The sequence below is a fragment of the Pogona vitticeps genome, chromosome 3, assembly GCF_051106095.1.
Source record: "Pogona vitticeps strain Pit_001003342236 chromosome 3, PviZW2.1, whole genome shotgun sequence".
Lineage (NCBI taxonomy): Eukaryota > Metazoa > Chordata > Lepidosauria > Squamata > Agamidae > Pogona > Pogona vitticeps.
This window is the reverse complement of record NC_135785.1, coordinates 167133449-167156309: the sequence shown is the minus strand read 5'-3', so window position 1 is coordinate 167156309 and position 22861 is coordinate 167133449. Positions and strand designations below refer to the sequence as shown.

Genomic DNA, 22861 nt, shown 5'->3' with positions numbered 1-22861 from the left:
CTGACCACTGCTGAGTTTTCCATTGATGATGATAAAAAAAGCACACTGGTCCTTTGATATTCGGCTGTGGCACCAGAGTGGGTGACATGACCTTTAGCCTGGTTTGTTCCTTTTTGCACACCACACATAGAATGATTAAAGTGGTAGGGAAAGCCCTCCCCCCAATTCTGCGTTGCCTGTCTCTAGCAAGCATGTCATTGCTAGCACCACTCTGGCAGCCACCTCTGTGAGCTAGCAAAAATTTAATGCAACTTGCTAAGCATGTTGGACACCATACTACTCCCTATACCACACCATGGCTGGAGTGCAATGTGTTCCAGCAAAAATAGTGCACATCTTTATCAAATTTGGTGCATCCCACTAGTTCGGTACACAGCCTCTGTAGATTCAATATTTTTAATTCAAATAATGTATGATTTCCTTCCTTTCGAATCAAGGGGGTAATGTCCGCGTATATAATTTTTTTGCGGGGTAAAAGGTAAAAAAGTTCCCTGACCCCTGGTCTAGTGTGGCTGAGGCCAATTAGAGAGTGACAATCTCTTCCACATTGAAAACAAATGCAATCTGTCCCCTGTCCAGTCCCCTGGTTTTGCTGGTTTGTGACTTCCTCTTTGCCTTGGCCTGCTGGGCAAGGGTCTGTTCAAAATGGGAGAGGCCGTGATGCAACGCCTGCAGGACAAATGCCCCGCTCATAGAGCCCTGGGTTGCTCCTGAAAGCTCATGCTCTTTGATCTGCATATAGATGTTTTACTTTTAAGTATTAATTTTTTTTAAGTCCACAAGTAAAAAAACCTCTGAATTTAAATGAACATGAATTTTATTTATTTTAACTGCTGTCTATGCGTGATGGCACAGAAAATACTAAATACAAGAGTCTTTAGAACCAAGGCCTCTTCCACCGGCCAGCCCACTCAAAGAACATTAACCCGAAACGGAACGCACACTCGAGTCTATCATTTTTATCTCTGTCTTCAGCCGCTGAGGGCAGAATGCATCATGGGTAACGTAGTTTTTTCTCCCCTCTTTCGCCTTTGCCTCTTGTCAAAGTCGGGCCTTGTTGACTTCCCTGCGCCAGCTCACAATAGAGGTGGCGGCAGACGCTGCGAGAGTTACTTTCCGACCCGGCTTCGACCGCGAGTGGCAGAAGGGAAAGAGCGAAGTGGGCCCGAGAGAGACCTGACGCTCAACCAGACGATGGCAGGCGGTTGAGAGAGTCGTGAGAAGAGCCGGAGGAAAACGGGGGAGGGGGAGGAGGGGAGAGTTGAAGTCAAGGGAAGGCGGCCCGGTACGCGCCTGCGCGGAACGACAGGGTAGCGGCGGCGGCGGCGGCGGCAAGAGGAGCAGCAGCAGCAGCGCTGGCGCTGGATAGTGAAGTTGGAGAAAGCGCTGCTGATAAAATGGTAGGTTTGAGGAGGTGGCGGCGGCGGCGGCTGTGGCTGTGCCGGTGGAAATCAACCCCTCCTCCCCCCCCTTCCGTGTGTGTTTGAAGGCGAGGGAGGAGGAAGCAGGGCAAGCTCCTCCTGTGGGGAGCGAGGGCAGCTCCTCTGACTGCTCCTCCGCCGCCTGAGGGCAAAGGGCAGCGCAGCCAGCGACCTTCCCTTCCCTCCTCCTCCACCTCCCTCTCCCTCCTCCTCTTCCTCGTCGCCCGACCCGGCATCTCGAGGTCACGAATGGGGAGGGAGGGAGCGACGGGCCCCCCCCACGCACGAAGCGTCCCACGCGGGGCAGAGGTGTTGCGGGGGTTCCCTCCTCCCCATCTCGTCAAGCACACCCTTCACACACACACCCGCACCCCGCCGCCGCCAAGCTCCCCAAACCCTGGTCCTTGAAGGGTGCCGCTGGCCGTGAGGGAAGGAAGCTCCTCAGGAGTACCAGCCGCTGAAGAGCGGTCTCGCTCTGTGTGTGTGTGTGTGTGTGTGTGTTGGTGCTTTTTTGTGGGGGACGGACGGACGGGGACAGGCACCCGTGGCGAAGCCTCTTAGGAGCAGAGTTGGCACCACCGCCCGCCCTCACTAGCACCACTATCGTGACTGACTTCTCAACAGCACCAGGACCACCACGTACCTTTCCCTTTTTTGGGCAGGGGAAAAGCTGGCAGGTGGCAGCAGGCTGACTGACCTCTTTCGCTTCCTTTTCCTGCCGCTGCCCCCTTGGTGGGTTGTGTCCCTCCAGCTTTTTGCACACACACACACACACACACACCATCCCCGCGCACCGCATGCATTGTACCTCGTAATAAACTTCACGCATTTTGTGAGGAGCTTGGAGTTAATTTTATGGGGCAGGTTGAAGGCCAGGGTGAAGGTATCCAGTAGGCAGGACGAGCTGATCTCTCCCTCACCCGGGAGGTGTCCTCTTTGCCTGCAAGCCCTATCACTCTTGATAACTTTATTCTGATCCCCATTAGCACCACCTATTTTCCCTTGAGGCAAAGAAACAAAAGTTTAAACCACAGACTCAGATCTGAAGCAGAAACAGTATGGAATGAATTTCTTTGTTTCTAGCTCCAAAGTTGCCCATATTGTTTACTTGTAATCTGCTGTTAATTTTTTTTAAACTGTTACTCTTTCCCCATGGAAAATGTAATACCTTTGATTATGAATCAGAACCCAAGAGCAGAAGAGGAAAAAGTACAGTTTGCTTTAAGAATAAATCTTAAATGTTTGCATCTTGTGGTTGCTTGGCAGATACAGAGATGGGGATTTATATTTTATTGGGATTTCATCTGCAACACAATCACTATGTATATGGGACTTATTTAAACATAGGTGTGAAGCTCCACAGTGTTTTTTTTTCAAATTCCTTCTTAGAGGATGTCCCCAAATATGATATGAAAATAACAGTTGCATTCCTCTTGCTGAGAGATGTTCCAAGGCCATTTTGACACTACAGAAATGTAACTGAAATAGTAATACTGTATAATAAAAACATGTTGCTGGAAGCAATTTAATCATGGCCACATTTTTGCAGAGCATATTTTAACATTCTTATACAGTATTATAATCTTAACAAGCAGTAATGAAGTGTCTACTACTGCAGCTGCTTTTTCCCTAAAGCCTCAATGATACTGTAACTAACAGTGCAATCCTCTGCATGACTGTTCAGAAGTAGGTTTTATTCAGTTCAGTAAGATGTGCTTTTAAGTAAGTGCATATAGGAATGCAGCCTTCATCAGAATATATATCATATATATGTGTGTGTTGATCTTTCTACCTGAAAAAGTGGTGGCATATATAGAGATGCAAAGCAAAGACCAAATATATTGCTTTCAGATTTTTATTCTGTACAATGTACATATAGATGTTGTCATTTCCGTTTTCAGAAGAAAATGCTGTATTTAACTGCAAAAGAACAAGGATTTCTTTGGGTTATCCTGGAATGCAGTGTGTTACCTGATCAGGAGAATTAACATTTTTATAAAGTTAGGCAGTTGTAGTAGAATTCTTAGACAAACCTGGCTTCATTGGCTTTCCTACTTCTTTTGCATCCCAAAGCATAAGCTTAAATCGTCTCAGAAGGACAAAGTCCGCCAGTTTATGGCAGTTACCCAGGCTGGTGAAAGGACTGCTATATACTGTTTAATGCAGAATGAGTGGAAATTAGAAGTGGCAACAGATAACTACTTCCAGAATCCAGACTTGTACTACAAAGAATCCATGAAGATTTCAATAGACCGAAAGAAATTAGAACAGTTGTATAACAGGTACAAAGGTAATGTTTCCTTTTTACTTCCTTCTTGTGAACTTGATTTCTATTTTATTGTATGCCTTTAGAGAGAGGGGATGGCTGCAATCCTGAACATTATTAGTAAGAAAATTCTTTCTCTGTAAGCATGCATAGTATTGGACTGTAAAGATGAGCCAAGAATTCTCATGTAGTGATCTCTCTATGTACCAGTCCTGTGTGGAGCAAATGTAAAAGTTATCTAACATCATTTTATATGGAATCTTATAAACAAATTGAGCAAAAGCAAATAGAATATTGCTTTAAAAAAGAAATTGTATGCAAGAGAAATGTATATACATATAGACATAGTCTAAATATTATGAATTTCATTAATTACATACAGGATCTATAAGCTGGATATTTAAAGTTTTATGATCATGATTCAGTTCTTCATACAGATAACTTGTTGGAACTACTGGAATGAGTTGGATGCATTTCTAAATATGGATAGTACCTGTTGCTTAGGACATTGCTTTAAGTGGAATGTGTCCTCAGATGCATGTTTGAATATGTATTCCCATTCATCTTGCAATATGCATGCATTCATTTGAATGTTGTTGTTATTTAGTCGTTAAGTCATGTCCAACTCTTTGTGACCCCATGGACCAAAGCATGCCAGGCCCTCCTGTCTTCCACTGCCTCCCGGAGTTTGGTCAAATTCATGTTGGTAGCTTCAGTGACACTGTCCAGCCATCTCGTCCTCTGTCGTCCCCTTCTCTTGCCTTCACACTTTCCCAACATCAGGATCTTTTCCAGGGATTCTTCTCTTCTCATGAGATGGCCAAAGTATAAGAGCCTCAGCTTCAGGATCTGTCCTTCCAGTGAGCACTCAGGGTTGATTTCCTTCAGAATTGATAGGTTTGTTCTCCTTGCAGTCCAGAAGACTCTCAAGAGTCTCCTCCAACACCACTATTCAAAAGCATCAATTCTTCAGCGGTCAGCTGCCTTTATGGTCCAGCTCTCACTTCCATACATTGCTACTGGAAAAACCATAGCTTTGACTATGCGGACCTTTGTCAGCAAGGTGAAGTCTCTGCTTTTTAAGATGCTGTCAGGGTTTGTCATCGCTTTCCTCCCAAGAAGCAGGGGTCTTTTAATTTCGTGGCCGCTGTCACCATCTGCAGTGATCAATCTCACACTTAACATCAAAAAAACTAAAGAACTCATAATTGATTTTAGGAGGAAGAGAAATGTACATTTACCACTGTACATAAACGGTGAGGAAGTGGAGAGAGTTGGTAGTTTTAAATTTCTGGGTACTTACATCTCAGAGGACCTCTCATGGACTATAAATGCCAACATGCTAATAAAGAAGGCACAGAAGAGGCTGTATTTCCTGAGAATGCTCGGGAAGTTAAATTTATCACAGCATTTACTTCTGTCCTACTATCGTAGCACCATTGAGAGTGTCCTAACCTATGGCATTCTGGCATGGTTTGGGAGTAGCTCTGTAGCGGACAAAAAAGCTCTACAGAGAACCATTAAAATTGCCCAGAATATCATCGGGCTCCAGCTACCAACCCTGGATGACATCTTCACATCCCGCTGTCTGAGGAAGTCACACAGCATCCTGAGAGACTCTTCCCATCCTGCTTATAACTTTTTTGAACTGTTACCGTCTGGCAGAAGATATAGAACAATTAAGACTTGGACCACACGTTTTCTAAATAGTTTTTATCCTAGAGCTATAATTGCAATTAATAATGAGCTTAAAGACCATCAGTAGTGAATAATTAGTTGGACTGTGTTACTTGGCCTGAGGTGTAGATGTTTGTATCTTTAGTGGGGGACTTCTAGTGGGTGGGGAGTGTTTGGGGAATGTTATGTGTGTGCATGTGTCTGGTCTCTGGGTGTCTGTGAATTTCGTTGTATGGGTATACTGTGTATATACTTACAATGACAATAAATTATATTATTATATTATTATTATTATTATGGAGCCCAAGAAAGTAAAATCTGTCACTGCCTCCATATCTTCCCCTTCTATTTCCCAGGAGGTGATGGGGCCAGTGGCCATTATCTTAGTTTTTTTGATGTTGAGCTTCAGACCATTTTTGTGTTCTCCTCTTTCACCTTCATTAAGAGGTTCTTTAATTCCTCTTTACTTTCTACCATCAGAGTAGTATCATTTGCATATCTGAGGTTGTTGATATTTCTTCCGGCAATCTTAATTCTGGCTTGGGATTCATCCGGTCCAGCCTTTCGCTTGATGCATTCTTCATATTAAGTTAAATAAGTAGGGAGACAATATACAGCCTTGTTGTACTCCTTTCCCAATTTTGAACCAGTCAGTTGTTCCATATCCAGTTCTAACTGTTGCTTCCTGTCCCACATATAGATTTCTCAGGAGATAGATAAGGTGGTCATTTGAATGTACATTCCATTAAAAGCATTGCAGAAAGTATATATAGCATCTATATTTGGATGCATGTTTTATTATGCATCTAGCTTTTGATCTAGCAGGGGTACATTTGAAGAAATTAACATCTTTTTACACAACTCCTTAATTGGGTGAGAGTGTATGTTTTCTTCCTTTCCTAAGGATTTCCTTTATTTCCACCTGCAAGAATGTATTCAATCTTGGAACCTTCCCTAGCTGTGTCTTTGTGCTCACGTTACTGTGAACATATTGCATGAGATTTTCTGCATATCAGAAATGATTGGTAACTAATCAACAATGAATAAATGAAATGTAGAATTTTTAATTCCTCTGAGTAGAAAATGGTACAAGACAAATACATTATTAATATACTGTAGTTGAAATACTTTTCTGTTGTCCTATGCGGGTACATCCCATCCAACATACAGCAACCCTAACAGCATTTTCACAATATGTGAGACATTTAAAAAGTAATTTTAGCATTACCAGCTCCTAGCGAGTTTCCATGGCTGAACAGGGATTTGGACTGATATCTTCTGAATTCTAGTCCATCACTCTTATCTACTACACCACACTCACTCTAAGTACATTTTACAATATATCTTACTGTAGTTCGTTGCTGACATAACTTTTGAAAAAATTGTATATGACTTTGCATACAGAGAAGGAGAAAATTATATTTTTTTTTCAGTTATATATATGACTTATGTCTGTTCGGAACTTTGATTCATGTCTGTAGTTTGCCTGTATATTCTTTTTTATAAGCAGGTACCTTGCCAGATGAACTTAGGAAACCTGTGCTCAAATTCCTGTTCAGCCATAGCAATTCACTTAAAGGTGAAAATGGTAAAACCACTCCTTAAATATCTTATATACCTTGAAAACCTTGTTAGCAACTTAAGAGTGCATAGCACGTGCACAGCACGTGCACATTTTATTCTTCAACTGTTCAGCACATCTAACAGTTGTCTTACTTGTTCAGTACCAGTCACTTTTCCTCCAGAACCTCAAATGTGCCAAATCTTCATTGATTCATGAATCTTTTGTACTCTCAGTACAATGTTCTTGCTTTGGGCACTAGAATTAAGAGTATACTACAAAATAGTGGTTCTAATGTATTCTTTTTATAGCTCATTATTATTTAGCTATATTATAAAACTTTGACATCTTCCCAAGTTGTTATACTTTTCCATGATATTTTGCATTCCTAATCCTTTTCCGTTTCATATGGTGGGGCATACCACGTAATAATCTACCACTTCACTGACAGACAGAGAACAAGAGACTCATACTCACTGGCTCCTTCAAAACTTGACAGTGTGTCTTGAATTCAGGTGGTTTGAAATATAATGATTTCTTTTGGTCATCTTTTGTCCTTTTATTCATATTTCTTCTGTTTTAGGCTGGATTCCTTATGCATATGTAAAAATCTGTTCTGTAGATTTTAAACTGTTTCTTTAGCTTGAATATACCTTTTTTGTGCCATTGAAGTAGGAGTCAGACATAAATTTAATATGTCTAGGAAACTTTACTTAGGAATGAGATGTTACTAGGAAACTGGATTTCTCTAAGTGCCCTGTTACTGGTAAGGAAATAATGTGGTGAACTCTTGAGCTTCAGCAGAGTTGCATGCAATTTATCCCAAAAAGGTCATTTACACCTTGTTATATTTCAGTTTCATACATTTATAAGCTTAGTTAGATATATAATATTGGAAATTACATTCAAGTTAAGATGTATTTTTGCTTTCCAGATATGTACAAACTTTCTAGAAGCATATGACCACCTACATTTTTTTAATAATTGAATCAATCAACTTTAAAGGTGCAAAAGGATTTTTGGCATGTATTTAATGTAAAGCATAGTGTTCTGTCTTGCTTTCTTCAAATACAGACCCACAAGATGAGAACAAAATTGGCATTGATGGAATTCAACAGTTTTGTGATGATTTAAGTCTGGACCCTGCCAGTATCAGCGTTTTGGTCATAGCATGGAAATTCAGGGCAGCCACTCAGTGTGAATTCAGTAAAAAAGAATTTGTAGATGGAATGACAGAACTGGGGTGAGTAATGGTTGTGTTTGACAGGATTCCGTTTCTCTTCATAACCAAGGCTGAAGTGACATTGGCCATTGCCAACATAGTCAAATGCTGAAATGTCATGGGAAATGCAGTTCAGCACCTGGAGGTCCACATGTTGCCCACCCCTGCTGTAACCAAAAATAAGTCTTTGTCAAATACTTTAAAGGTGTACATTCTGAATAACTGCCTTCTTTAATTCAAATTGTTCTCCTTACACTCAGATGACCTGAGCTGCAATCCAGAGAAGCCATTTGTTGACAAAGGAACTGTGCATGTATCCGGAGCTTTCTTTGTAGCATTTACATCCACAGCTCCTATAGCCAAGAAAGTAAGCTCCATTTTTAAAATTGAACAATGACTTGTCTAATTCACTGTGAGAACCATCTCAGTGAGAATTACAAAAAGTGCTCTGAGCCATGCACTTGTTTCCATTAGACATTAGTGAGGATTTTAGAATTGGGGCTATTCCCTGGCAGGAAACATTATTTCTTTGTCTTTGCATCTGATTTGTCCTCTTCAAAATTCCATATTTAGATTTCTTTTTAATTCAATTAAGAGTATCATTCTAGGTGTCTAGGTTCAGACTTAAATTCCACAGCTTGCAGTGGGGAATATGTGCAACCAGCTTAGTCTGAATCCAACCCTGTGTATATATTCAAAAGGCTTTTTTCTCTGAGCAATTTGCTTTAAAATGAAGCTCGTCCAGTATTCCACAGGTGAAGGGGAAGTGAATCTTGCTTTTTTCATTATTTGGTTTCTATCTTAACGCAATTACCATAATTCATCATACTCATAACTTAAGCTTAAGATAATTTCCATTTTTCTCAGTTTTTCAGAACTCCAGTCCTATTACAGCAGAAATAGATCCACAGTGTGTGAAGAAAACAGTTTCATATGCAGTTGCATCTCTGTAGGCTAAATACAGTAGTTGGGTATCCATTCATCTTGTCTTATCTACAAACCCAGACAATATTTTTCTGTCAGCAATGACATAATCAAAGCACCAGCTCATTGTGGGGGCAAGAATCAGAGACCACTTCTGATACACACCCACTCTTCCAAGACCCAGCTGCTCTAGCAGTCACATACAGACGTCTTGTTCTATATTTTATATGAACAATATTGGGATTCTAGGGATGCTTCCCTGAAGTGGAGGAATGAACTGGTTTCATCTGATAGAGGTGCTAAAATTCCCAAAGTGAGAAGTTTTGGAAATATTTTCTGAGCACCAGTCAAGGCATTTCCACTACCTATTGTAAGTTTGGACAGTGGAGACAGCAACCGAAAGAGCATTTGTGCGGGCACTATGTCCCTTCCTACATGATCTAGTCAGTAATTGGTTTCCAGTGTTGACAGATGGATGCTGCCCTCTAGCTTACCAGCAACCTGGGTGGGATACAGGACAGATGAGTATAACATTGAGGGATGTTCATATGTTAAAAGTAGAGATGGGGGTATTCGTATACGCATATGAATATCCCCCCACAGGTGCAGATAACGAGGGTCCGGTCCCCTGGGGCCAGATCAACCACTTACCTGTCTGCCACTGCCACAGGCTCCGTGATCCCGTCCTATCACTCTGGAGCTCGCAGTAGATTAGCCACTTCTGGCAGAAGGTGGGATGATGAGCCTCTCTGCCAGGTCCAAGAGTGGCTAATCCACTCTTGTTATCAGCCGGACCCTTGTTATCAGCACCTGTGGGGGGAATATTCGTACATGAATACAAATACCCCCATCTCTAGTTAAAAGCCATAAGGCACAGGAAGAATACTGACCAGTGTTTAGGGAACAACCCATAATGTTTAGGGTAACAATATCTAGACTGATCTTGTCAGTAAGCTCACACTAGTGCTCATCACTAGTGTGAGCTTACTGACAAGATCAGTCTAGATATTGTTACACTAAACATTACCCTAAACGCTCATCGTTTTCCTTGCTTACAACTCTGTCAATTCCTCCTCATGCTCCTTGCAAACAAATGACCATAACAAATCTTATTTGAAGTAACTAAACTTATTTTGGCTTCATTAACCAAAAAAAAAATTAAGTTTACTACTTAAAAATTCTTTATGGTGATGGTTTCCTAACTGTTCTAGGAAGCAAACCAATACTATTTTTAATCTTCTAAACTGTTTATTGTGCCCATGGACAAAAAAATTGAGTAAAAGTGATAAATCAGTTCACATTAAATCAGATCAAGCAGTTCTTTCAGAATGCTAAAATGGGGCTTAGTACATTTGCAGGAGAAATTAGTGGGTTGAAGTTTAGCCAGTTTTTCCCTACAGATGATTGATTCTCATATTACTTTGGTAAGTGCTGGTTTGTGGATATGCATTTGCCAGGTTGATCGTGTGCCGTTTTACCCTTTTGGGGCATCCTTTTGTTAACACAACATGTAGTTCTGCCCTGTTTTAAATAGTTGTAATATATATTTTATTGATATTTAACCATTTGTTAGTTACAGGGAGTTTGAAAATCAATTTTCAAAAGTACTTCTGCAGTTTTTTTTTTACAACCTGTAGAATGGTTGAATGAAGAACTATATAATAATCCATGTTATTTGATTATATTAAATTATGATCATCAATTTGTCATGAGCTGATCTCTGCCTTGCATATGGCTGTTTCCCAAATTGCAATATAAGCTGATGTTCTTTTGAATAAAAAAATACGAATTGCTGTGAACAGTGAGATCATATTTGTAATGTTCATTGATGTGGCTGAGGTTTTAATAATCAGAATGTTATCATCTTCTCAACAGGTGTGATACCACAGACAAGCTAAAGGCACTTTTGCCAAGGCTGGAACAAGAATTAAAGGATCCAATGAAGTTTAAAGATTTTTATCAGTTTACCTTTAACTTTGCTAAAAACCCTGGACAAAAAGGTTTAGGTGAGTTTCAGAATACAGACTTCAGTTTATGTATTTTCAGTAGTTTTGTTTACTTTGTCATTATTAGTTTGATGTTTCACAGAAGCATATCTGTGATTTCTAGCTTTTTAGATGGAATCCATTCTGCCTGGATTGTAAGATCAACATTTATCCAAACCAGGGAAGGGGTACCTGCAAACTTTCTCATACAGAATTGTTGGCTAAGATTATATTTTGGTTGCAAACTTTTATAAAAGGAATTTATACTCTTCCCATCCTGCTTATAACTTTTTTGAACTGTTGCCGTCTGACAGAAGGTATAGAACAATAAAGACTCGGACCACACGTTTTCTGAATAGTTTTTATCCCAGAGCTATAATTGCAATTAATAATGAGCTTAAAGACCACCAGTAATGAATAGTTAGTTGGACTGTGTTACTTCGCCTGCGGTGTAGATGTTTGTATTTTTAGTGGGGACTTTTAGTGGGTGGGGAGTGTTGGGGGATTTTTTTTAGTGGGTGGGGAGTGTTTGGGGAATTTTATGTGTGTGCATATGTCTGGTCTCTGGGTGTCTGTGAATTTCATTGTATGGGTATACTGTGTATATACTTACAATGACAATAAAAAATTATAAATTAATTAAATTATAAATTATGTGGTTACTGAAAGCTTTTACTTAAAATAGTGTTTGATGTTTATTTATTTGGTTTTTTTTCAATTTATATTCCTCATTTCTGCCAAAATGGGTATTCAAAGTGGCTAACAAAATTCAAATATAAATAAAAGTATGTTAAGACTCATACCAACAAATTCTTCTAAATATCAGCCAAAATTTTCAGCATCTTTTTAAAAGTTTTACATGTAAACCTCTCTGAATGGCCTTGGTTAGGAGTTCTCCTAAACAAGTAATAAGCTTTCATAGTACAAGTTATCTGTTTCAGAGAGGCCCCATTTCCTTTCTACTGGAAACCCAAATGGCTGGTCAGTACCGTGCAGACTTTTGAGAAAAAATGCTTATTGAATGTATCTTCCAATATCTTCAAATCAAACAATCCAAGAAATAGCAGAATTAAAAGAACAAAACAACCAAAGAAAAATTAACTAAAACATGTTCCCTAGAGTTGATTCCATTTTCAGTTCCTGATGAAAAGTGATCAGAGAAGGAACCACTCATGAAGAGTTTTCCATAGTTGGATGCCATGATGGAAAAGGCTTTTTGTTCCTTCTCACTAACTGAATTTCTGCCAGAGGGGAGACTGCAAATGTAGACGATTCCTGTGAGTCTCCAGTCACTAAGCATTGAGTACATAAATGGATGGGGAGATGAACCAGTACCAATTACTGGATTCAGAAATTTTGCTGAATGAAGGTTTGCTTTTATATTAAGCTATATCATCAGTATATAGATTTATTCTCCAAGAACAATCTCGTGAACATCTTTTTTATTTACTGTGTATTTCCATGCACACATGATACAAATCTGGCAGACAATCTGAACAAGTTTTGTTTTATGTGCAGATCACTCTTGTGGAATAGGATGCATACATGTGAACTTATTCCCATTGAGCTTTATGATCAATCATTTGGAAAGCTGGCTTTGGAATTTTGCATATGAGCTAGTTGGGTGGATATAAAACATATTATTGAATTAATTATCAATGATTCAAAATGCACACATAAATGTACATGTATAGGATGTCAAATAATATAACATGCAGTGCAAAAATAGTAACTTCTGTAACAAGCTTATGAGATTTGTCTTCCTACACTATGTTGAAAATGAAAATATTAGTCTTAAGTTTTCTTTCACTTCAGTGAAATTACTGAAGGCAAAACAAATGAAAGGGTTTTGTACAATATCATTGGTTTGTTTGTTTTTTTCTTAAAAGATTTCATGTCCCGTTGAATTTTGAAATTATATTTCTCTGAGAAGGTGGTTGTCATTTGTAATTCAGTTCGTACTGAGCCAATGCTATTTGTAAAGCAAGACTTTTACAAGTTGGGTTACATGGCTCTCTTTTGACGTATTTTTGACTAATTAGTTTCAAAGATCTTCTGTCTGATTGCGTAATGTGGGAAAAACCCTGATGAAATATCATTTAATAGTCTTTGTTCCAGTGAGTTCAAGTAGGAGATGTCTTAGTCTGAACTGATGAATTGGGGTTTTATAACATGCTATGTGCAAGAGTTACGTCTGAAAAGCAATTTCTACATTCTTCCAAAGAGTAAACGAGGCCAATTGGTTGCTAAATTATCTCCTAGAAGTAATGTTTTATGAATAATATATCTGCTACAGTTAGGAAGCTATTCTTGCTTTGTTGACAGTCCTTTTCCATTCTCTGCTAGGTGTGCATTGCCAGTCACAAGTTATTTAGGGTAGGAAGTATGCTTTAAGTGATTAAATTGGTCTTTAAAAATCTTATCAGATAAGTTGCCACCAACATTCCCTCTAATTTTCCTGCTGAGTGGGGCTCCCCCTGTGCAACTCTGCCACTCCATATGTGGGATTCTATTGCAACCAGAACAAAAGGAGCTGGAGACTATTGCTGTGGGTGTACAGAGGAGGAGAAGGAAAGCTGCATGGAGGGGGCAGAGTCACATGCGCTCATGCAGCTGCTCACCTTGATTGCCACATATAAAGTTTGCAAAATAGAATATACACTGTCCAAAAAACTATCGGTTGTTTTAACATTAAAAAAACTGGTATAGTACATTTGTAAAAAATTAAATGTGAATTATTTTGCTCATTATTAAATATGATAAAGTATATCCTTATTTAAAAATCATACCTCCTTCTTGCTGGCTAAATCTATTTTTCCACTAGTGTCTTTGCAAAGATAATTTTTTAGGTCTGAAGCTGTGTGACAATGAGTAAGCATGTACAGAATACAGTAGTGCCTTACTAAGGTTCTTATGGATCTTTAAAAAATCCCATACTACTCTCATATAGCCATGCAAAGATACAAAACATTAAGATCTTAGAGAATTCTTACTGCTGTTATGTAGCTACAAAAGTCTTGAGCTATTCAGCAGCTAACCAAAATGCTCTTTGTAATATTAGCCTATATGAAATTTTTATTTTAGAAATAATTTTGCTAGTTACTCACACTGCAGTCCTATATATAATTAGCAGGAAATAAGTTATATGTAACTTAGCAGATCCTATTAATGAAGAGACATACATGGATGAGGGCCGAAATCCTCTCCCAATTTTACCAACATAATATAAATGGTGTATCTTGCGGGGGGGGGGGCAGAGCTGTCTCAAGTTAAAAAATTAGTATAGTCACTATCTGTAGTGTACTGACTTTGTGACTTTATGCACAACAGGTAATATCTATTGTGATTTCTTCACTTGAAGCAAGTCACCTTCATAAATTATTATTTTTGCACAATGATGCAAGAGGATTCTAATCATAAATTTTAAAACATCAACAATTATGCACATTATCCATAAGACCAAAAAATGCTAATATTTTAAAGTAAGGTTATTTTATTTTACTTTTTGCATCATAAACCATTATTATTACATAGACAGCTTCTCCTGGTTACTCTCAAGGGTGATTTTGGAAACTTAGCTGTTCAGTGAAGTTGCGAATCTTTCTGGCACTGTTGTTCTATCTGCTTTCTCCTTTAGCATTCCAGGCAACGTACCATCTAACTTTCAGCTCCACTGGGCGGGGCCTCTCTCAAGCACTTGACTTCGCTTCTGCATGCATGCACGCCTCCCCCCTGCTGCACAAAGGGGGAAGACAGATGCACAGAGGGAGGCAGAGGCACACACTCATGTGCCCAGCTTATAGGAAACCTTAGTTCCAGGCCTTCAAAATTTCAAGTAACCATTGCCAGTTAGACCCTTGTCAGTGAAAAATTATCTGTCCTCCATGAAACAGAGATGAGCACTTTCAGGAAAATTTTCATGTTTCTTTTTCAAACCACTGGCAATTTTCTGTACGGAATTGTTACATTTTATTAAGAAAAGGTTCATTTAGGAAAATAAAACAAATTTCCATTGTTAAATTAACTTACTTCCAGACTGAACTGCATGTTCACTGTAGAATCCTATCCTTCTGAGAAAAAGGGCTCAAAAAGGATATCAGCATATAAAACATGTTGCACAGAAATCCGAAGATAATTTAAAAGCCTCTTAGCTAAGGGAATTGTGTATTCTGACTCAGTTACATTATATATTTTAACGTAAGTAGTTATTTTGATAAAAGAGACAGCACGATTTATACCATCCTTGAGCATGTATAGCAAGTTTGCAATATGTTGTGACTATGAATGGATGGCTGTAGTCTGGTTTTAATTTTGGCACAGCTCAGAGTCCATGGCTGCAGACAGTCTAAGGAGCAATTGCAGTGAGAAGAGTTTTCAAACCCAGATCCTCTTCTTAAGTTAATCTACCCTACCGAAGGAATGCCAGCCTTATCTTAGAGGCTCAGACAGGATAGCTGTGAATGTCATTCACGAGCACTAACAAGATAACATGTACTATCTTGAGAAGCAAATATTTGTGTTCATGCAATGGAAACCAGTATGTATGTACTCTCAAACTGTAGTATTGTTGCTGTCAACAAAAGCCTTTCTTTTTAAAAACTTTTTATCTATACAGAAATAAACAGAAACAGAAAAAAAATCTAATAAACAAATATTTAAATAGACATTGCTCCTCTACCCCACTGGGACCATTTGGGAGTAACAGCTAGATATGGGGGTATTCGTATTCATATACAAATACAACTCTCCCTGCGCAGCTGGATAAAAAGGGTCTGGCCCCTGGGGCTGGACCATCCGCTCATGTGTCTGGCGGCGGCAGCCTCACTCATCCTTCAGTCACTCCCAGAATGCTACTCTCTTCCCGCTCAGCTGGCCACTCTGCAGCTGTGCAGGGAGACTTGTCCTCCCTCCCCCTGTCTTGAGTAGCTAGCCAAGTAGGAAGAGAGCAGTGCTCCAGGAGTGATTGGAAGGATAACCGAGGCCGCCACCAGTGCGGGACACATGAGTGAACAGTCTAGCCCCAGGGGCCAGACCCTCACTAAGTCCAGCTACACAGGGATATTCATATACGAATACCCCCATCTCTCGAAACAACCTATAATATTTGCTGTTGTGGAGCCCCATGGAGAGCTCATTGCAGTAATCCAAACAGAGTTAACTTGGCTTTGCTGCTTACTTGAAACTTTGTCGCCATTCATGCTCTTTTCAGCTTGATCAGCATGGGATTTCAGGTATCCCCCGAAATAGTTATCAGACTTCCCTTCTCCTGCTCTTCTGCCTTCAGTCAAGCAGGCTTCTGCTGCTGCTTTGTTCAACTTGTAACCATTGCCTGTTTCTAAAAGTTCCCCAATAACTGCTTGTCTACATGGCCTTTTACAAACGTTCCTGTCCCAAACTTCTCATCAGTCATGTTTTTTAAATATTTCTAACTTCCAGTGCAATTTTTGAAGCACACCTTCATCACCTCAAACAAAAATAACCTCCCCCTTCATTTTCATACTGTCATTTGGAAGCAAAGCATTCACTTATGAAATGGTTCTCAACCTGGGGTAGACCAGGTGTTCTTGGACTGTAATTCTCAAAAACTCTAGTCAGCACAGCTGGTGGTAAAGGTTTCTGAGAATTGCAGTCCAAGAACACCTGGGTCTCCCAAGACTGGGAACTACTGCACTAATATCTCAGGCCTAGTATACAGTATCAAAGCTAGGCTTCTGTCCTACTTAGTTATATTCCTACCTCACTCAAAAATATAATCATTCAAAACATAAACACCTGAAATTTGGTTCAAATTCATTCCTGCCTATATGGAATGTTAACTTTTTTCCTGTGTATGGAACAGAATTCTTATAATGGGCTTTTTTCTTTCCTCCTGCAACTTCCTGCATCCCCCTTAATGTATTCCTGGCCATTGAAACACCCTTGGGAGGTGAAGGAGACAGAGGTTAGAGTTGACAAACTTTGTCTGCCTCCCTTCTCATAGATGAGTAGATGAACAAGTTGGGATTTTAGTCAATTGAGTTGGAAAGAATAATTTTGCATATTATGAGCAGCTTTGTACCTTCATCTGGTTCAGACATAATGTTCCTGCCATAAGAAACCATAATTGTTAATTTAGAAATCAGCCCATGCACTCACCCTTTACCCTTTGCCCATAGCTTTGACACTTGAGTTACCCATCTGCTAAAATCTCATTTTCTTGTACAGGATCCCATAAGTTAGTGTTTCCATTGTGTTTTAGATAGTTTAATCCAGACTTTAAATCCTCAGTAGTAAACAGACATTAAACTGCAGCACCTTGTTTCAGACATCATAGGAAATTGATACAAAAAGGTCAGGATCAAAGTGCTAAAACTGAGGGGCAGGGAGCAAGATGAAAGAGAGAATGTGTAGGCCTGAGACTCAGTTCACAGTTTAATAAACCAGAGTAGGTAAACAAAGGCATTTTATATCCAGAAACTATGAAAATTAGTTTGCTACTAACAATTTCCAGTGTTCTGGTGATCTGTTTTTATTAGCAAGAGCCATACCAAAAATTGTCTACTCATTCCCTGTCTGAAATCCTGGAGTTTTGTAATTTATATGATAATCTAGAAACTAATTTACATATAGTATCCGTCTTGAACTGCTTTCCTTATGGTGGATGCCCAGTGGTGATGCAAATAAATAATGAAGGTTGTTGCGCAGTTGCATGCTCTATTTGTGGGCAGCATTTTCAGTTCTCCATATACAGGATTTTTATCAACCTCTTTCTTATCTGTATTTCTTTACAGATGTCAGTTTTTGACTTGGTAACCTGATCTCTGTACAGATTTTAAGATGTTACAGCAGAGGTGTCTAAAGCTAGATAAGCATTATGTGTGCCTCAGATTGGCGCTGACCTCTGATAAACCTAGTTCTGGGAATGCCCAAGATAAAGCTACAATCCTGTGTGTATGTCTGAGTTCATTGGGTCATTCTTCTAACTAAATAATGCACAGGATTGGTCTTTAATAAAGCAAAAAATAGCTGTTTCAATTTATTTGGACTGAAATGTTGATCGAGCACTAGTATTGTCTTGGTCATGTATAGTATAGTATAATGATGTAATAGGGTGTTGAGTTACATTTGGTATTGAATATTTAGGAGTAATATGTCTGAATATATTAGTATTTCTAAGAGTAGATATTTGAAGTCTTTTAAACTTTTTTTCTCCCTTAATGAGTTACTGGGATTTTTAAAAAGCATGTTGCTTTCTCTTTATTGTTGAAAATGATATTAATTTGAGAACTTACATTGGATTGATTATATGAAGTTACAAAATAAATACTGTATTAAAAATGTGGATTTTGAAAGTATATCTTTCATGATTTAAACTTGTTGCATACAAATGTTAAAGCTTTAGAACATGATTGAATTATTTCTCCAAAAATATGTAGACAAAGCATATTTCTCACCGTACATAGTGGAGTACAGTGGTGCCTCGCATAGCGACGTTAATCCGTGCAGCAAAAATCACTGCTAAGTGATTTCGTCGCTATGCGATTTAAAAAAACTCATAGAAACGCATTAAAACCTGTTTAATGCGTTCCTATGGGCAAAAAAACTGACCTTAAAGTGAAGGTCCTCCATACGGCGGCTATTTTCGCTGCCTCTTATGCGAGGAATCGGCGCGAAAACACAGCGGCCATTCTGGAACCACCGATCAGCTGTTTAAAAATAATTGCTTTGCAATGATCGGTAAGCGAAACAGGGAACCGATCATCGCAAAGCAATAAAACCGCATAGGAAACATCGCAATGCGATTGCTTTTGCGATCGCAAAATGTAAATCGCTATGCGGTTTTGTCACTAAATGGAGCGCCCGTTGAGCGAGGCACCTCTGTATCTAGAAACATAATTTACTGCAGACACATTTTTATTGACATGTTATAATTCTTCATCAGTTTTAGCTTAGTTTTTTTACAGCAACAGGTCTAGAATAAGGCTTATCTAATTGCATGCTGTATTTATGTCTTTCAGATCTAGAAATGGCAATTGCATATTGGAATTTAGTCTTATCAGGAAGGTTTAAATTTTTAGATCTTTGGAATAAATTTTTATTGGTAAGTACAATTTGTACTGTATTTCTCCTAGTACTGAAGGTGATTTTACAGAGGTATTTAAAGTCTGTAATTAATTTGCACAAGTTCCATTGTGCTAGCAGTCATAAATTTTAAGAGTTATTGCAACAATCAGAACTGTATTTGGCTTTGTATAAGGTTTGTGTAACTTGTTATGGTTTATTTATTTATTTATTTATTTATTTATTTATTTATTTATTTATTTATTTATTTATTTATTTATATTTTTTATTTTTTTATTTTTTTATTTTTTATTCCATTTATACCCAGCCTATCTGGTTAATTGCAGCAAACTAACAAGTGCCAGGGCTCATCTCAGTTACACAGTTGGGGTGTGTGTGACCAGGCTCACAGCTAAGAGGACACCCACTACCTTGTCAATTAAGTAATGCAAATTATTCAAACCTTTTGTGAGTACCAATAGGATTCTGGCCAGTGGTATTCAGTATCACCCTTTTTTGTGGTGCGGTATGTTGTACAATCACTTCTATAACAGTTTAATCCAATGCAGTTATGCTGATACGGATTTTCAGTCAACTAAAGAAAATTGGGTTCATACTTTGGCTTTCCTATTTTACCTTTACACAGTTTTGCTCTGAGCTTTTATTTGGGCAAAGTGTACAGTGGGGTCTCTACTTAAGAACTTAATCCGTATTGGAAGGTGGTTCTCAAGTGGAAAAGTTCTTATGTAGAATCTGCATTTCCCATAGGAATTCATTGAAAACCATTTAATCCGTATCTGCTCTTTCCCGTCCATAGAAACTAATGGGAAGCTGCTATTCCGCCTTCTGCCATTAGAGGGGGATATTTTTTCTTTTTTTCTTAGGTCAGGGAACAGTGTTAAAAGCACTTCTGACGAAGCTAATTTTGAAGCAATGGACTGAAAACCAATTAATCCGTTCTGGCTGTTTTTTTTTTGTTATGTAGAGGTGCGTTCGTACATTGAAGCATTAGTTCCCATAGGAACTAATGCAAAGCTGGTTAATACATACTCTACCACTAGGGGGAGAATTTTTTTTAACCTAAGATGACCTAAGGTTACAAAAAGAGCAGGAAAGGTTTTTTTTTCCTGTTCTTATCTAGGATTTCTGTTCTCAAGTAGAAGCAAAATTTAGCAAACGGAGCTGTTCTTAAGTAGAATTGTTCTTAAGTAGGGATGTTCTTAAGTAGAGACCCCACTGTACAAAATTTGACATTGGCTTATATTAATTTGTTGATCTTCTATAGGAACATCATAAAAGATCAATCCCCAAAGATACTTGGAATCTTCTTTTAGATTTTGGAAACATGATTGCAGATGACATGTCAAACTATGATGAAGAAGGTAATTGTTTGAATATACATAAATAAAAAGAACAATGTAGTGGAAGTACTGTAATATTGTTCATAAACTCCCTGTGAGTTGGACTAAGACTTGGTCATACTTAAAAAAAGACCTATTAAAATGTGTTAATAACTGATCTAAGACCTTTTTATTTCAATGGATCTACTCTTACTAGGTCTGTGACTGTGCATTAAAGATTGGATTGAGTGGATATACTCTAAGCATAACTAAGTCTTGATCCAATCCAGTGGGTCTTTAGAAGTGAATGTTTGTGTGTGCATGTACTTGTACATCATCTTGGTTCTAAAGTATAGATGAAGCATATACTTTAGTGTTAACACTTCACCATCCAATTGATCTTTCTGCTAGAGGATCTCATATTCTTGTTTGAATAAAATCTGTTCAACTATAGACAGATCATTGTATTCACCCATAAATTTGATCTCATTACACATACTGTACATAGTTTTTGAATCAAAACTGTCTTGACTTTTCTTTAGGAGCATGGCCAGTTCTAATAGATGATTTTGTGGAATATGCACGACCAGTAGTCACAGGAGGAAAACGTAAAGCTTCCTAACCATAGACTCTTCTCAGTGGACTTAATTTGCAGTCTGAACTGCATCAGGTAATGAAGACATTTTGGCCAATAACTGTGCACACTTGTCACTGGTTTCGAAAGTCGTGGTGGGATGCTACTGACGAAACAGAAATCACTACTTCTGCTTCAAGAAAATGATGGCTGACTAAGCGGACACTGCAAGAAAAAATTCAGAAGATAGCCCAGCCTATTTGTAGGATATTGGCTTCAATTATTGTACTGGTTGTATCATATAGGATGTAGATCTTGCATGATTTTATACTTTGGAGAAGTTTAACTAGAGGCCATTTTAGTAACATTTTGACAGCACAGCATGCCATTCAGTTCATAACCCAGGGTGAACACCAGCAGTTACATAATTACAACTGTATTATATTGTACTTATATTAAAAGCAGTATTTGTGGTATATAAATTAAATCCCTAAATAAAATTTGTGGTATGTGGTATTTTTATACAAACACAAAAGTTGTTGAGATAATGCTGTGAAACATTTATTGACACATCTCTTCAGCTTGCTGCCAACATTCTTGGTGTATGGAGAAGCCAATCAGGTCCATTTTTAGGAAGTTTAATTTTCTTATTTTAAAACTGAACTCAACAAAAGTGTTTATTGATTGTTTGTATTCAGTCAGTAAAGAAACAGCAAATATACCTGTATTAGAGTAAATGTTAACATTTTCACTTTATAACTAACCAAAGAAATTTCTGGTATTTCATGATTAATTGTTTAACATTGAGTTATTGAATATAGCACATCATGGACATGATTTAGACTGAGTTATGATCATATTGAACTTCCACTGGAAGTGAGGTGTGCATATGCCTGATTCTCCCACTACAATCAAAGGTACTAAAAAGTGCTCAATAGGGCAACCTTATATGGTCCTGCTCAGAAACAAGATGTGTTGACTTAACTGGGCCTTAGATTCAGTTGTACATGAATAGAATTGCAGCCTAAAGCACACCCTACCTGTGAAGCATGTCAGATGGCTAGTCAGGAGCTAATTGATCAGGGCCTACAAGTGAATTGCTAGAGGGAGAGAAAGAAGGTGCTGTGTCTTCTGTGCATGATGGGTGAATTTTGGCAGATATGCCTTTCTCCTTAAATTCATTTTCATGTGCATATGTTAAAATTGCAGGAGCCCTGCAACTGCTTATCTTGGAAAGAAATAGAAAAAGTAAATGTAAACATTACATTGGCCCTCATGTTGCCTGCTAAGTATATTTGGCTGAAATACAGTTCTTCTGCATTTAATTCTCCAGCAGCTAGCAGCATGCAATGTCAGGCTATGCAGATGAAAAATGGCATATTTCATTTTCAGATTAGGCATTGGGAACATCAGTTGTGTTCAGGAAAGTAAAACTTCAGCTTAGTAAAGAAATGTGGGAACTATATGTTTCCTATGTTTAATTTCACCACTAGATGCCAGTATATCAGCTCTTCCATTCTTCTGGACCAGTACTTAAGCTATAATTGCCTATACTGTATTATCAGTAGATTGTTCAACTACCTTGATGTATTTGTCCAGAAATATAGCAGTTACATATTATTGCATTCATTCAGATGGCATCAAGAGCAAGATTCCAAAGAGGTTATAGGAGAGTTCATTCTGCCTTGCAAAATCAGTAACGTGTAAATGCTTTGTCTTGAAATTCTGGGCCTCTTAATGTTCAATAGCCAGCCACCCTTGTTGACTGCTTCTTAATTCAAGTGTTATGAAGATTTTGAAGTGCAGTTTAAACATAAATATCTTAGCAGCACATTCATAGCTTGTGTTAAG

At 38.5% G+C, this 22861-nt stretch overlaps 1 protein-coding gene and 1 long non-coding RNA gene across 2 annotated transcripts in view; both read left to right on the top strand.

Moving 5' to 3' along the window:
• LOC144588494 (uncharacterized) overlaps positions 1–22861 on the top strand; it is a 394222-nt gene that overhangs the window by 119656 nt on the left and 251705 nt on the right. The window lies entirely within an intron of this gene.
• On the top strand, positions 1267–21510 carry DCUN1D2 (defective in cullin neddylation 1 domain containing 2). The gene is made up of 7 exons (XM_020784042.3): positions 1267–1400; positions 3495–3711; positions 8000–8168; positions 10947–11077; positions 19054–19136; positions 20382–20478; positions 20979–21510. Exons 1-7 carry the CDS (start codon positions 1398–1400, stop codon positions 21056–21058), a joined length of 780 nt encoding a protein of 259 aa, XP_020639701.1. The 5' UTR covers positions 1267–1397; the 3' UTR covers positions 21059–21510.